Source organism: Schistocerca gregaria, chromosome 1 (genome assembly GCF_023897955.1).
Source record: "Schistocerca gregaria isolate iqSchGreg1 chromosome 1, iqSchGreg1.2, whole genome shotgun sequence".
In the NCBI taxonomy this organism is placed as follows: Eukaryota; Metazoa; Arthropoda; class Insecta; order Orthoptera; family Acrididae; genus Schistocerca; species Schistocerca gregaria.
In genome coordinates this window covers 1,073,080,374-1,073,095,498 of record NC_064920.1, presented here as the reverse complement: position 1 = coordinate 1,073,095,498, position 15,125 = coordinate 1,073,080,374, and the positions used below count along the sequence as shown (strand labels likewise).

Genomic DNA, 15,125 nt, shown 5'->3' with positions numbered 1-15,125 from the left:
CAGATGGTCAGAACTGATAGGGAATGAACAATCTGAAAGGCATTTGCACTGGACTAGACCCACTTGTAAATCGTGAACACCATCTAACAAAGTGGAAGAGGGAGCCACATGTACATCATATAAATCTGAAAATTTGGTAAATTAATTTTATACTAGGCGGCCACATTGGAACTAGCTAGTTCCAAAGTTGTCACCTTGAGTTTCAGGTTATGTGAAGTATGTGTGGCACTACACTGCACTTTTTTTGGTGGTGTTCATGACTTACAAGTGGATCTAGTCCAACAGATATATCTTTTCGATGGTTTATTCATCATCAGTTCTGACCAAGGACCTTCCCACTTGCTGATATGAAATGTTTGCACAGAACAACAAAGTTACTTGTGAACAGCCTAGAAGGCTGAAACTAGTTAAGAACAAGTAAAACTAATGCAGCAAAAGTGGAGAACTACAATGTATTTTAGTACATTCATTGATGTAATATCTGCTGTGAAGAAAGTGTATGACATTCTACCATACAAATACATGGGTAAAATTCAATGTTATCAGCACATAACAATTAAAGTGTTGAAGACCATTAAAAGCATCATATAAATTCACAGTTAAAATTAGTCCTAAACTCCATAAATGTTATTATTAAACTTATAAGATAAGCCGCTAAGAAAGAGAAAAAGTGCAGTGATATTATGTGACTCAAATACAAAATCCACAGTTAATTGAAACAGAAGATCTGGTTCAACGATCACTTATATCTAGCACATCTAAGACTAGGAAAAATGTTCACTTCAGTGCAATTTAATTTGATGCTCACATTAGTTAACGAGCATTCACATCTTGTGAGCAAACAAATTAGACAAACATAAACAAATTAACAATGAAATGGCTAATGAGAATTTGACAAATATTTAATTTATAGGAGCAGAGCTGGATCTCCTGAATAAAGAACTGAAATTTAATCTGTCTTCCAATCTACCAGAAGTATGATCAAAAATAGACTTAGATGATCCCCACTGTAAGTAAAAACAAAATTGTTACTATAATCTCTGAAATGATTTCAGAGCAAATAAAACACTATCACGAAGAGAATTACCTGATGAGGGCCAACCAAAATGCAATGTGATATATTTACAAGAAATCAAGTGAACATAATGTATTAAGCGCAAAGACAAAGCATTAGTAATACGATGGTTGACTGAAAAGTAATGCCTCCACCTTCGTAACTCTTTAACAGCTGGCAGCATTGGTATGCGACAGGTACTGGCTTGTTCCATAGTCCCTGCTGTACAGCTCCAATTGGGGGGAAGCCTTAGCATTGAACGGTTGTGTTATTACAGCGTAAAGTATGGAAACCTGCGCAGAGGGTCGGTCAATGCGATTTAAGCAACGTGCAGTCACTGAATTCTTGACAGCGGAAGGAGATTCATCAGTTTGTGGTTATTGTGTTAATGTGAGTACTGTGCATCGTTGGGGGAGTAAGTTTAAAGATGTTGAGGGGGGAACATCTGACCTGCATGACAAACAAAGATTTGGACGTCCTGTGACAGCAACCATCGATTTTCACAAGAAAAATGTCGATAGATTGATTCACGAAGATCGTCGTATCAAGCAGAGAGAAACTGCAAACACAATCGGCATTTCAGAAGTATGTGTGGGTCACTTTATAGCTTTTCTTGGCTATAGGAAGATCTGTGCACGATGGGTACTCCAGATGCGGACTCCTTAAATGAAAGCACACAGACTTGAAATTTGCCAGGAACTCCTCTTGTGTTACAAGAATGAAGGTGACTCCTTTCTCCATTAAGTTGTGACAGGAGGTGAAACGTGGGTACACCATTACGAGCCGGAGACGAAATCTCCATCTATGGAATATCGACACAAGACTCGCTCCAGAAAAATAAATTCAAGATGCAGACCTCAGCTGGAAAAATCATGGCCACAGCAGATGGTGTTATTCATGTTGATTTGCTTGATCGTGGAACAACAAAATATTCCGAGCATTACATCACAATGCTGTGAACTATGGAATGACCGCTAACAAGGGTCCGAAGGGAAAAGGGAAATGTTTTCCTGCAGTATGACAATGCCAAAGCACACACTTCAAATGCCACCACAGAAAAACTTCAGAGACTGAATCTCATCATCATATGGCATCCTCCAAACAGTCCAGATTTAGTACCATCTGTCTTCCATCTGTTCCTGATCATGAAAGACGATCTGTGGGGACATCCTTATGCTTCTGATAAAGACACTGAGACAACTGTGAAACTGTGGTTGTGGAAACAGAGTGTAGACTTCTTCCATGATGGCTTCAGAAAACTTGTTCATCGTTGGCAGAAATGTAACCGATTGGCTGCTGATTATGTGGAAAAGAGAATATTGGTAATTAAAGATCACATTCTGAGGATTATATCTGCATTTGATTTATTAAAACATTCCCATTCAAACCCAATGAACGATGGTGGAGGAATTACTTTTAATTCAACCATCATAATATTAAAAAATGACTATATCAATAAAATTCATGAGTTTTTTGTAAACCATGACGTAACAAAGTTAAAACATGATCCTGTAAACAAATTCAATGCACATATCAAGGAAGTTGTCAAAATTTCAATTTTATCTTCAGTGACAAAAAGGCAAAGGAATGCATAGTTCTCAACCCCAAAATTTCCAGCATTATGAGTGCAATCAAAAATCCATAAAAAGTACATACCTATGAATCTTATTGTCAGTGGTATTGACAGTCCCTCCTATTTATAATCAAAAAAGTCAGTTATTTACACAACAAGCTCCACACATATGAAAATAAATACACACCAAAAATACACATTAATTAATTAATCAAATAAAAATTAAATATGTTCCTGATAACAATATACTGGTTCCTTCTGACATCATTTATCTTTACACAGATATTCTTGTTTAGGAAACCATTAATATAGTTGAAAATAATGTAATTAAATACAAGTAAATGATTACAGCTGTAACCCTAATGTTCATTCAACTGTTATGACTCAGTCTTTCATATAACTATTTTTGCTTTCAAGATTATTCATACTGTCAACCAAATATTTTAGTGCTATGGGTAATTGCATGACAGGAACCTCAGCTAACATTCATTCAAGTAAGGAGTTCTGTGAAATTTAAAGATACAACAGGCAAAATCTTATAGTACCTGGGTTATGTCGATGACACATTAATTCTACTTACAGTAAAATGAAGATATTGATACCATGCATTTACAACTAAATAGAATGAATCACAAAATGAAATGTACCAATGAAATTGAAGTAAATAACTGCATTAACATCTTACATTTGACATAAACAGGAAATTCACAGAACAAATTTGAAAATTTTTTGAAAACCAATTGCAGGCACACTAATCAGTTAATTATACAGAAACGCATAGAAGATAAATTTTCGCTCAATGATATGGAAATAAATTTTCAACATGAAAAAGATGAGACGAAACAAGAATTAGCGATACCAGAAAATTTATCCGAAAAACATTATTTCAAACAGCAGATAAATAAAAATATACATAGAAAAAGTAAATCAAGCAAAAATCAGAACGAAATAAAATTACTGTAGAAAGAGAAGGAGCTAAACAAAAAATTTGTTGTATGGCACTTAAAAAGAAACATTTGAAATGAAACAGCCAAAACCTTTAAAAATACAAATATCAAAATTAGGTCCCATACTGAAAACAATATTAGTGACATAAACATACTGCAACAGACCCATTTAATGTCAGAGATTCACAAAATTTGATGTGATGATTGTGACAGAGTATACATTGAAGAAATTTGTAGAAACTTTTGGGTACATTTCAAAGAGCACAAAAATGTAATAATGTCAGTACATATCCTAAGCAACTTACATTCAAAACCATTAATGGAAAGATCCAAATTGTACATTATGCTAAGAAATGGAAGCAAATGAATACCTCAGAAGAAATCGAAATATCCAGTCATTTAAAAAATCAGCCTGATACACTTCTTAATGAGTATATAGATCTTCAGAATACAAAATTACTGGATAACTTCAGTTACATTCTGCTAATCACCAATCAGAGATCATCTAGACAATAAAATGAAATTTTGAAATATGATCTCACATCACCATACACGTCAATATTTACTTCTATTTTATTTTATATCATTTCCCATACTATTATTTTTCTTATTATTTTTAAAATTTGTTTTCTACACAAATAAATATACAACTTTTTGGTGAAATTATTGTTCTAGTTATTCCATGCTCAGGACTTTATATTGCATCAGTGTAACACCTGTGTAAATGTCATGCCGTCAAAAACGAAGGCAATATTTGTGAACCAAAATGAATAGAAAAAATTCAAAGACGCTCTCATTTCAGTTTTCTGTTGCAGTTACACCATTATATTTCTATCTATGGAGGTAATATAATATATCGTATTTTATACAGAACCACAAAATCACTAAAGACTGGCCTGGAAGCTGAAACTAGTTGTAAATAAATAAAATTAATACAGCAAAAGTGGAAAATGCCACCTTCTGTCAATAAAATCGTTGCTTTAATATCAGCTATGAAGAAAATCGAGGAAAAAAGTTTTGAAAGGAGCCAGATGTGTAGATCCCTTCCTGAAACCTATTGTACTATTGTGAACTCTAATTCTGATAGATTCTCAATTCACGTTAACAAAATATGAGGTAAGGAACTGCTTAGAAAACTAGGAAAACGGATATCTTATAGGAACCCTAAAATACAATTCCTGAAGGATTGTACGGTATCTACGGAATCAGCAAGTAGTCAGTAATATTCTTCTGCTGTTATATACATGTCTCACGTTTAGAAAATGAAATTTAGGTTGTGTTACTCTAGCTAAGTGTCAAAGAGTATGTTGCAATGCATCGCGAACGACTTTTCTTCAGTAATCGATAATCGATTATGGAACTTTTTCTGAAAGAGTAGAATTTAGTTCTATAATAAAAATATGGAATACAAAAGTTGGCAGATTGAATATGTAGCGTCTGTTTGCGGCTTTTCGAAGCCCCTACTACCACATGCAACTCACTGGGAAAGTGGTATTCCGGCCTGTCTGCAAGAACAATGGGAATACTGCTCCGAGGGAACTTGGTTATTTCAGGACATGACGCTTGTCAAGTTACTTATGCATCAACGCACTGATATACGAGGTGTGGCTAAACAGGCCACAACATTGTCACTGGTGCTGGAAAAGGAAATGAAAATATCAAACGTTGGTATAACACGAATTAAAGTTAAAGAAATAAAAACCTTAGGGTTTGTAAATTGATCTGTAGCTCTGCAGGAACTTCAATAAAATTTGACGATCAGTTGAACTGAATGGATACTTTCTTGAAAAAACGTTAAATAAAACGTCGGTAATGGAGTATAATCGAATTATGTTTGGGATGCTGAGAAAACTGGGTTAGGAAATAATGTCTATAGACTACCTTAGTTCTCAAACAAGGACTTGGTTGTGTCAACTGTCCAGATGTGCTTTTCTCCATATTACGATAAATACCTGCTTCTTTACTTCCTGATACTTGGCCGTAGTCTGGGTCCCTGTTACAAATTCAACTAAATTGAGTTATAGACATCTCAGTGGCTCCATAGTTGTTTCGTCACTAGCGTTGAGTCTTGAATAATGTCTGGCTCGCCTTGTTTACTCTTTCACCCTGAAGGTATGCTGACGATTATCCTGCAACATCTATTAAGTCAACACCATAAAACCACTTCTCACATGTAGACAAAATACTGAATAAGCAAAGATAAGAGAATGGTTTTCTTAATTTGTCCAAAGGACTATGGCTGGAGCCAATCCGAGACGAGCACCATCCTGAGCTCATTCTTCTGGGGCTATGTGGTGATGATGGCGCCTGCTGGGTGGGCAGCGGACAGGTTCAACTCGAAGAACTTGTTTTCGGCCTCGATCATCCTCTCCGGTATCCTCACCTTGCTCACAGAGGTGGCTGCAGACACTGGCGGTGTGGTGCTAGTGTGTGCGTTCAGAGTAATCATGGGTCTCGCTCAGGTATGTGGCTTGACAACCTTACCAGGAAGGCACTATTCGTGTAGTATTTGTCCCGCTTTCAGCACACAGATAACTACATTAACACACTTGACAGCCTCACGTTTTGCAGATAATACGACTCTCACTCATGCCAACATGTTAAGATCCATGAACAATATGAATCACAATATTAAGTTGTGGACTGGGACATGTCTTGGCATCGCTGTGACACATGATACATATGTGCAGACACATATGATGCTGCAAGACATGACATGGAACATGTGTGGGACCTACAGTATGCCTCTGGCTTACACGATACCAGTACGGTCTATAGATATGCATGATGCAAAACAGGTTTCCACACAAAACATGAATCTAACCAGCATAGCTTGAGATAGTTGCAGAAGCATCCTGTAGAAGTGAGCAAGGCGTAGGCGTGGCAGCAATACTTGGGTATAGAGAAACACAAACAAGTACCTCACGTAAGAAGTCTAGGGAGCAGGCTGATTGCACAACACTATGCCCAACTTGATTTGCATAAGAATTGTGCTTTGTGAGTAGATTTGAAATTTGGGCACTACCATAAATTTGATCTTCGTGATTTATCCACTTTTACACGGAAAAATTACATCTTTGTTACGAATATCTAGAAATATTTACAGCAGTATCGTAACAATGCATAAAACCTGAAAATCCTTGATTAAAAACTATGAGGCGTGTCCAATTAGCAAGTTTCTCTACTTTTACAAAAAAATTACAGACAGTTTATCATGTTGAAATAATTTTATTGACTTTGTGTAATGCTTCTGTTTCTTTTCTACATAGTCGATATGTTTTCCAAGCGTTTTTGGTAACATGACCGGAGTTCTTTTTCAAGCCACTGTTGTACCATGTTGGGTCCTGCTCTCGTAACCAGTTCTTCACTGTGAATGTGACTTCATCACCGGTGTTGAAGTGCGTATCTTCGGGAGATCTTTGAATTGAGGGCGATTATGAAAATCATTTGTGGCAAAATCTGGTGAATATGGAGGATGCGGGAACACTTCTCAGTGGACGTTTCCTAGGTCAGATGCCGACCATTTTAATGAAGGGAGAGGCAAGAATTCACCACGTTTTCGTACGATAGCATCTAGCACATTCTTCAAGACATTGCAGTACTTCCCTGCATTAATTGCGGTGTTGTGAGGCAGGTAGTGAACGGGTAACGACCTCTGAAAGCATCAAAACAGGACTGACATTACATTCTCTGTGGAATGTGTGACCTTCGCCACATTTCTTCCACACCGTGCTCTGATGCCTCGTCTCAGATGCGGAATGATGGACTCACGTCTGATTGTCATGCGAATGCTCACACAACCTTTCCCATAGACAGAGGTTTAAGTCCCGATATATATCGACAGTGGCTTGTGGGTTTGCTGCAGAAAACTGAATAACAGAGCGCAGCTCTCAAGTCGGCGAACTTTCTAGTGGTAGCTCCGTTCTAACTGGCGGCATACTGGCAAGATAATGCGGTAAACTTGGTAAGCCAGTGTGACCAGTCGAACTTGCCAGTCCTCGCATGTCATGGTTTGGGAAATAAAATAGGGAAATAAAATAGGGAAACTTACTACTGGATGATCCACAGAAAACCTTACAGACTCTTTCCAGTTTCAGCAGTGTTTAACTTTCATTTCTTTCATTTCAAGATCTAAACTTCTAGCTTCACCTACGAGAGCACCCAAATTTTAAATGCTATTACAGCCATATAAATTATCTCAGGTGAAAGTACAACTATTTTGAAGTTGTCCGTACCCTTCTTGCCAGTTAATTATCATTTTTACTCTCCAATATTAGAATAAATAAGCACACATTAACTGTACCATTCTCAAAATAAAGATTTGTACTTTTCCTTACGTTTTATAGACTTTTGTGCCATCGTTTCCAATTCCTGATTTACATGTGAAACCGTTTATGACGAATCCAGAATTATATACCGAAAGCCTAGTACATATGAGAGCAAGAAAAGATTAGTTTACTTTTGTGCCTTCCATGATTCAAATATTTAAATTCTTAATTTTTGTCTTTAAGTTGTTTCCGAGCCGAGATTAATGGTTTGAACGAAGTCTTTTTTTTTCATTCTGGGCTGGAAGTTTTTTTTATTTAATAAAGAAATTTCTTTCTTTTAATAATGAAGACTAGCGAAACCGGCAGTTGCTAAATATCTATGAGAACTGGATATACGTCCTAATCTTCTTCTCCCCTCCTCTCTCTACATCCCTCTCCTCCTCCCCCTCCCTTTGTCCATCTCCTCCTCCTACTGCCATCTTTGTCCATCACCTTCACACTGCTCCCTGTACTTCCCTTATCCCACACTCTCCTTGACGATCATCTCCTTCCGTCTATATTTTCCTTTCCGTTCTGTATAACCATTATCATCCTCTTCTCCGTCCACCTCCTCCCCCCGCTCTCTGACATTATTTATTGTTGTTATATCGGAATCTTTGGGAACAGAAGTCAAAATGAGTAGGTAAATCGGCTGGAATCCTTAGCAAACTTTGTAGGAAAGAGACCTTTTCAGCTCCTGGATACGTGGGGATAATATCTCTAACGACAGCGTTTCACATGGATTTAAGCTGCGAACAAGTAGGATTATAAAGTTATCCATAAACACTGCTTCCTTGTTTTCTGTTAAGAAGACTGCGTAAAGGAAAACAAAACCACATATTTTCACAGCACAGCTTAACATGTTCTTTCTCGGAGCCGGTGTAACATAAAGTGTTTATTGTTTATCTTGTCTATAAATCGCCAGTGGTTGAGGCTGTGGATTGTCGGTCTGTGTGTCTGTCTGTCGAGGAGGGATTTATACAATCAAATCTTTCCGTGAACTTGTGAAAAATGAAACAAACCAATTTCAGTAAGATAATGAATTTACTGAAATGACATAGCTCGGAATTCATTGTGTTGACAATAATTTTTCGGTGTTTTTATTGCGTTCAGTGCAACGTTTGGTGATGGCTCAAATGGTTCAAATGGCTCTGAGAACTATGGGACTTAACATCTATGGTCATCAGTCCCCTAGAACTTAGAACTACTTAAACCTAACTAACCTAAGGACAGCACACAACACCCAGCCATCACGAGTATGGTGATGAACTATATTTTTATTCTTTCCGTGCGGAGAAAAAACGCCTACCGCCGATGGTGAACCGTCTCTGAGCACCCCATGTACAGCTGCCCAAAGGAAAACACGCCAATTCAAGACCTATTCCACACACTTCCGAGGACTGTCGTTATTTATTAATCGTCATGGCGAATGTAAGGCGAAATGGGAACAGATCACGGCAAGTCAGTTGGAATCAGAGGTATTCCTCGAATCACAACAGCGTTGCCATTGAACTTTCCTACGATTATCATTGCTCTAGTCACGTTGTTCATCAGCTTCACAGCTAATATTGTTCCACTGCACAGTTTCGGCTTGTTCAGACTGCACAACATGATTATCACCGAGCCGACCTTGAGCTGCAAATTGACTGCTGGCATTCCAGGAACTCAGTTGCATAACTACAGACTTCATCTGGATCCGTAATGGAATCGATAGAATTAAACGAATGCAATTTTTCCTGAGATTTGACTAAATTTTTATGTTCATAGTGTCTAAGTTCTTATCTTTCGTTGCCAAAGAGGCTTGTTCCCTCAACCAAACAATTTTTGGGATTATCAGCAATATTACGGAAAACTTTGTGGATCAATCTTCTTTTGATGTTGTGAACTGAAAAAAATAACTGTAAACGAAATGACGACAGTGGAAGCGTCAACCGGAATTTTTCTTTTGCCAGTGTCTAGTAATTGCTTGGAAAACACTCCTGCTGATCCGTCATTTTGTAATGCAAGTCGCATATTTGTTGTTAACTTGAGAGTATCACGTACCTGTACAAAGTCGATGACTTCAAGCAAATGTTTATTACAACACCAACTGTTGATCTTGGAATGACCGGCAGCGTTTGGAGGAAACCGAGGGCAAACAGAACCACCGTGCCTTAAAAGGGGTCCAGATTATTGTGCAAATCTTTCAACATTCAATCGAGTGTCTCATAGACCGTCAGAGACAGAGCACCTCGTGGTACCGCTGCTAATGAGGCTAGTGTACCGTTCATTTGTTATATATTTTTACGAGCCTCCAACACGAGTGTCTTATTTTCAGATACCGTTGCAATTATCATTTTTGTGATTTCTTGCATGGTCTAGTGCTTACTGGGTACAACCTTTTATTTTAATTTTAATAACACCGTAGCATACAGTACCACCGTTGTTAACGACCCTCGTATCGTATAGGCTTTTGTTTGTTTTGGTTAGTCTACCTCAGTGTCGGTTATATCGTCAGTGAGAGAGCACTTCGAATTCCTCCTGCTAATAAGCCGAGTACACCATTCGTTTGTTACATATTTTTACGAGCTTAGAACAAGAGCGACTGCAGTAATGGTTAGGAACTGTGAGTATTGTGTACAGATGTGAGCTGAGTTGGCGACCCTTCGCTCACAGCTCCAGGCTTGAGACTACTGCCAAGGGGCATCGATGTGGGGAGGTCGGACGCAGGGATGTGATGGATGTCGATCCCGCCCCCTGTGTGCCCCAATCAATCCACTGCTGTGGCCACCCCAGGTACTGCCTGCACTGAGGTCGACCCTTCACTTGTGGTCGAGTGGGAGGTCTTTCTAAGGTCTGGCAGGCAGCGAAAAACTTTCAAAGGGGCCGATCATACAGCCTCCCTCGTTCGCTTGATGAATAGGTTTCGGATGTTATCTATGGCTGACGGTTTCACTAAGCTGGATGCAGTCATCTACCCTGTTCCAGAGGAAGCTTCTCGGCCTGCAAGGTCTGGCCATTCACAGAGAGTGGATTTGCTGGTAGTTGGGAGCTCCAGCGTTAGGCGCGTAATGAGGCACCTTAAGAACGTAGCTGACAAGGTGAGGAAGGAAGCAAATGTGCACTCTATGTGCATACCGGGGGGAGTCACTCTGGATGTGAAAATGGTGCTTCCGGATGTCATGAATAGTACAGGGTGCAGCCAGCTGCAGTTGGTGACTCATGTCGGTACCAATGATGAGTGTCGCTTTGGATTTGAGGAAATTCTTTCTGATTTCGGGCGTCAAGCTGAAATGGTTAAGACGACCAGTCTTGCTTGCGAGATTAAGGCAAAGCTCACCATTTGCAGCATCGTCGATAGAACCGACTGTGGTCCTTTCGTGCACAGCCGAGTGGAGGGTCTGAATCAGCGTCTCAGGCAATTCTGTGACCGTGTAGGCTGCAGATTCCTTGACTTGCGCCTTCGGGTGGTGGGTTTCTGGGTTCTACTTAATAGGTGAGGAGTCCACTACACACAGGAGGTGGCTACACGGGTAGCGGGGACTGTGTGGAAGGGACTGGGCGGTTTTTTAGATTAGGGGGTCTCAGGGAATCATAGCAAGGGCGTCCGTCTAAAACAGAGCAGGTAAAACACAGTAAGGTAGTTGTAGAAACGATCGGTATTGTAGTCGTAAATTGTAGTAGCAGTGTTGGGAAAGAACCAGAGCTCCAAGCCCCAATAGAAAGCACTGAAGCTCAAATAGTTATAGGTAAAGGAAGCTGACTAAAGCCGGAAATAAGTTCAGCCGATTTTTTTTTTCAAACGATCTAACACTGCGCAAAAAGGATAGATTAAATACAATTGGTGGTGGAGTATTTACTGCTGTCAGAAGTAGTTTGCCTTGTAGCGAAATTGAAGTACATAGTTCCTGCGAAGCTAGAGGTTATACCTGAGAATCGAACTATACTATTAATTGGATCGTTTCACCGACCCCCGACTCTGAAGATATAGTTGCTCAACAGTTCAAGGAAAACGTGAGTCTCATTTCATACAGGTACCCACTCATACAATTATAGTCGGTGGAGTCTTCAATCTACCCTCGATATGCTGGAAAAATTACACGTTTAAAGCCGGCGGCAAGCATAAAACGTCAACCGAAAAATGCATTGAATGCTTTCTCAGAAAATTATTTTGAACAATTAGTTCATGCGCTCACTCGAAGTGTAAATGGTTGGAAAAGCATATTTGATCTCATAGCAACAAATAATCCTGGACAAATAGTGAGTATCGTGATGAATACAGGGATAAGCGAGCACAAAGCAGTTGCTGCTAGGCTGAATACTGTAACTCCTACAACCATCAAAAAGAAGCGCAAAGTATATCTATTTAAAAAAGCCGATAAAAATGCTCTTAACGCCTTTTTAAGAGCCTCTATTCACTCCTTCCGATCTGATAATGTAAGTGTAGAAAATATGTGGAATGATTTCAAAGAGATAGTATCGGCAGAAATTGACAGATATGTACCCCAAAAATTAATAAGTGGTGGTACTGATTCCCCATGGCATACAAAAAGGGTCAGATCTTTGTTGCAGAAGCAGCGAAAAAATCATGCCAAATTTAAAAGAACGCAAAATCTCCAAAACTGGCAAAGTTTTGCAGAAGTTCGAAATATAGCACGTACTTCAATGCAAGACGCTTTTAATAATTTCGACAACGATATTATGCCTCGAAATCTGGCAGCAAATCCAAAGAGATTCTGGTCATACATAAAGCACACCAGTGGTAAGGCGTAATCAATACCTTCGCTGCGCGATAACAACGGTGAAGTCACTGATGACAGTGCTACTAAAGCTTAATTATTAAACATGGTGTTCCGAAACTCCTTCACCGAAGAAGACGAAGTAAATATTCCTGAATTCCAATGAAGAACAACTGCCAAGATGAGAAACATAGAAATATCTTTGGTGTAATGAAGCATCTTAAATCACTTAATAAACCAAGGTCTCCAGTCCAAATTGTGTACCAGTCAGGTGCCTCTCACAGTATCCTGATACAATAGCTCCATATTTAGCAGTTATATGCAACGAATCGTTCACAGAAAGATCCATAACTAAAGACTTTAAACTGTTCAAGTCACACCAATACCCAAAAAGGGAAGTAGGAGTAATCCGCTGAATTACAGGCCTATATCACTAACTTCTATTTGCAGTAGGGTTTTGGAACATATACTGTGTTCGAAAATTAAGAAGTAACTCGAAGAAAACTATTTATTGACACATAGTCAGCACGGATCCAGAAAAGATCGTTCTTGCGAAATACAACTAGCTCTTTATACTCATGAAGTAATGAGTGCTATCGACAGGGGATATCAAATTGATTCCATATTTTTAGATTTCCAGAAGGATTTCGACACCGTTCCTCAAAAGAGGCTTCTAACCAAAAGAGCGTGCCAACGGAATATCGCTTCAGTTGTGCTGCTGGATTCGTGATTTCCTGTCAGAAAGGTTACAGTTCGTAGTAATAGACAGAAAGTCATCGAGTAAAACAGAAGTAATATCCGGCGTTTGCCAAGGAAGTGTTATAGGCCCTCTGTTGTTCCTGATCCATATTAACGACATTGGAGACAATCTGAGTAGCCGTCTTAGATTGTTTGCAGATGATGCTGTCAAATACCGTCTTGTAAAGTCATCAGATGACCAAAACGAATTGCAAAATGATTACATAAGATATCTGTATGGTACGAAAAGTGGCCATTGAGACTGAATAAAGAAAAGTGTGAATTATAAAGAAGAGTACGAAATGAAATAAGCTAAATTTCGGGTAAGCGATAAGTCACACGAATCTGAGGGCTGTAAATTTAGGTAAATACTTGGGAATCACAATTACAAATAACCTAAACTGGAACGATCACGTAGATAATGTTGATGGTAGAGCAAACCAAAGATTGTGATTCATTGACAGAACACTTAGAAGGTGCAACAGATCTATTAAAGAGACTGCTTACACCACGCTTGTCCGCCCTATTCTGGAGTATTGATGTGCGGTGTGGGATGCGCATCAGGTGGGACTGACGGATGGCATCGGAAAAGTACACAGAAGGGCAACTCGTTTTGTATTATCGAGAAATAGGGGAGGCGAAGATAATGGGTACGAAAATCATTGGAACGTTGCGACGAGACGACGCCACCACTCGGTTGATAACCTGAGAAGAATTCATCAGTGGAATACGCCGAGAAATCGCGTAAAGGCGTTTTTGTTGCGACGGGATCATCTCATGAAATTTCAGTCGCCAGTTTTTTCCTCCTATTGCGAAAACATTCTGTTGGCACACACCTACATAGGGCTCACGATAAAATAATCATCACGATAAAATAAAATCATTGCTCGCACAGAAAAATTTAAGTTCTCGCTTTTCCCGCACGCCGTTTGAGAGTTGAAAGGTTGTAAGTAGGCTGTTTAGGTTCTTATATTGGTAACGCCACCGCCCCACATAGCGCTCTGTATGAAAAGCACTGGCTGTGCTGTGTGCAGTCTGTGGCTGGGTGGCATTGTTGGAATTTGCTATTGTAGTGTTGGGCAGTTGGCTGTTAACAGCGCGTAGCGTTGCACAGTTGGAGATGAGCCGCCATTGGCGGTGGATGTGGGGAAGTGAGATGGCGGAGTTTTAGAGCGGATGATCTGGACGTGTGTCCATCAGAAACAGTACATTTGTAAGAATGGATGTCATGAACTGCTATATATATTATGACTTTTGAACAATATTAAGGTAAATACATTGTTTGTTCTCTATCAAAATCTTACATTTGCTAACTATGTCTATCAGTATTTAGTGCCTTCAGTAGTTTGAATCTTTTATTTAGCTGGCAGTAGTGGCGCTCGCTGTATTGCAGTAGTTCGAGTAATGAAGATTTTTGTGAGGTGATTTGTGAAAGGTGTAGGTTAATGTTAGTCAGGGCCATTCTTTTGTAGGGATTATTGAAAGTCAGATTGCGTTGCGCTAAAAAATATTGTGTGTCAGTATAGTGTTGATCAGAATAGGTAAAGAGCGAAATGTCTGGGTACGTTCAGTTTTGCTCAGCTGTTTGAAAATCAAATAATGTAAGAGATTTATCAGCACAGTAATTAGATAATTTTTCTAAGAGGACGTTTCACGGTAAAGATACAGATTGAAGGTGGTCCATTGAACCCTCTGCCAGGCACTTTACTGTGAATAGCAGAGTAATCACGTAGATGTAGATGTAGATGTAGATCCCAATGCTTGTTTGTGCGCTGCTCTACACTCACC

The 15,125-nt window shown here is 39.2% G+C and overlaps 1 protein-coding gene across 2 annotated transcripts in view; it reads left to right on the top strand.

Moving 5' to 3' along the window:
• Nucleotides 1-15,125, top strand: part of LOC126281652 (putative inorganic phosphate cotransporter) — a 257,128-nt gene that overhangs the window by 31,582 nt on the left and 210,421 nt on the right. For both annotated transcript variants that reach the window (XM_049980793.1, XM_049980802.1), the window contains one exon: nucleotides 5,806-6,036. In XM_049980793.1, the coding sequence (XP_049836750.1) occupies nucleotides 5,806-6,036 (231 nt within the window). The remainder of the gene's footprint in view (nucleotides 1-5,805; nucleotides 6,037-15,125) is intronic.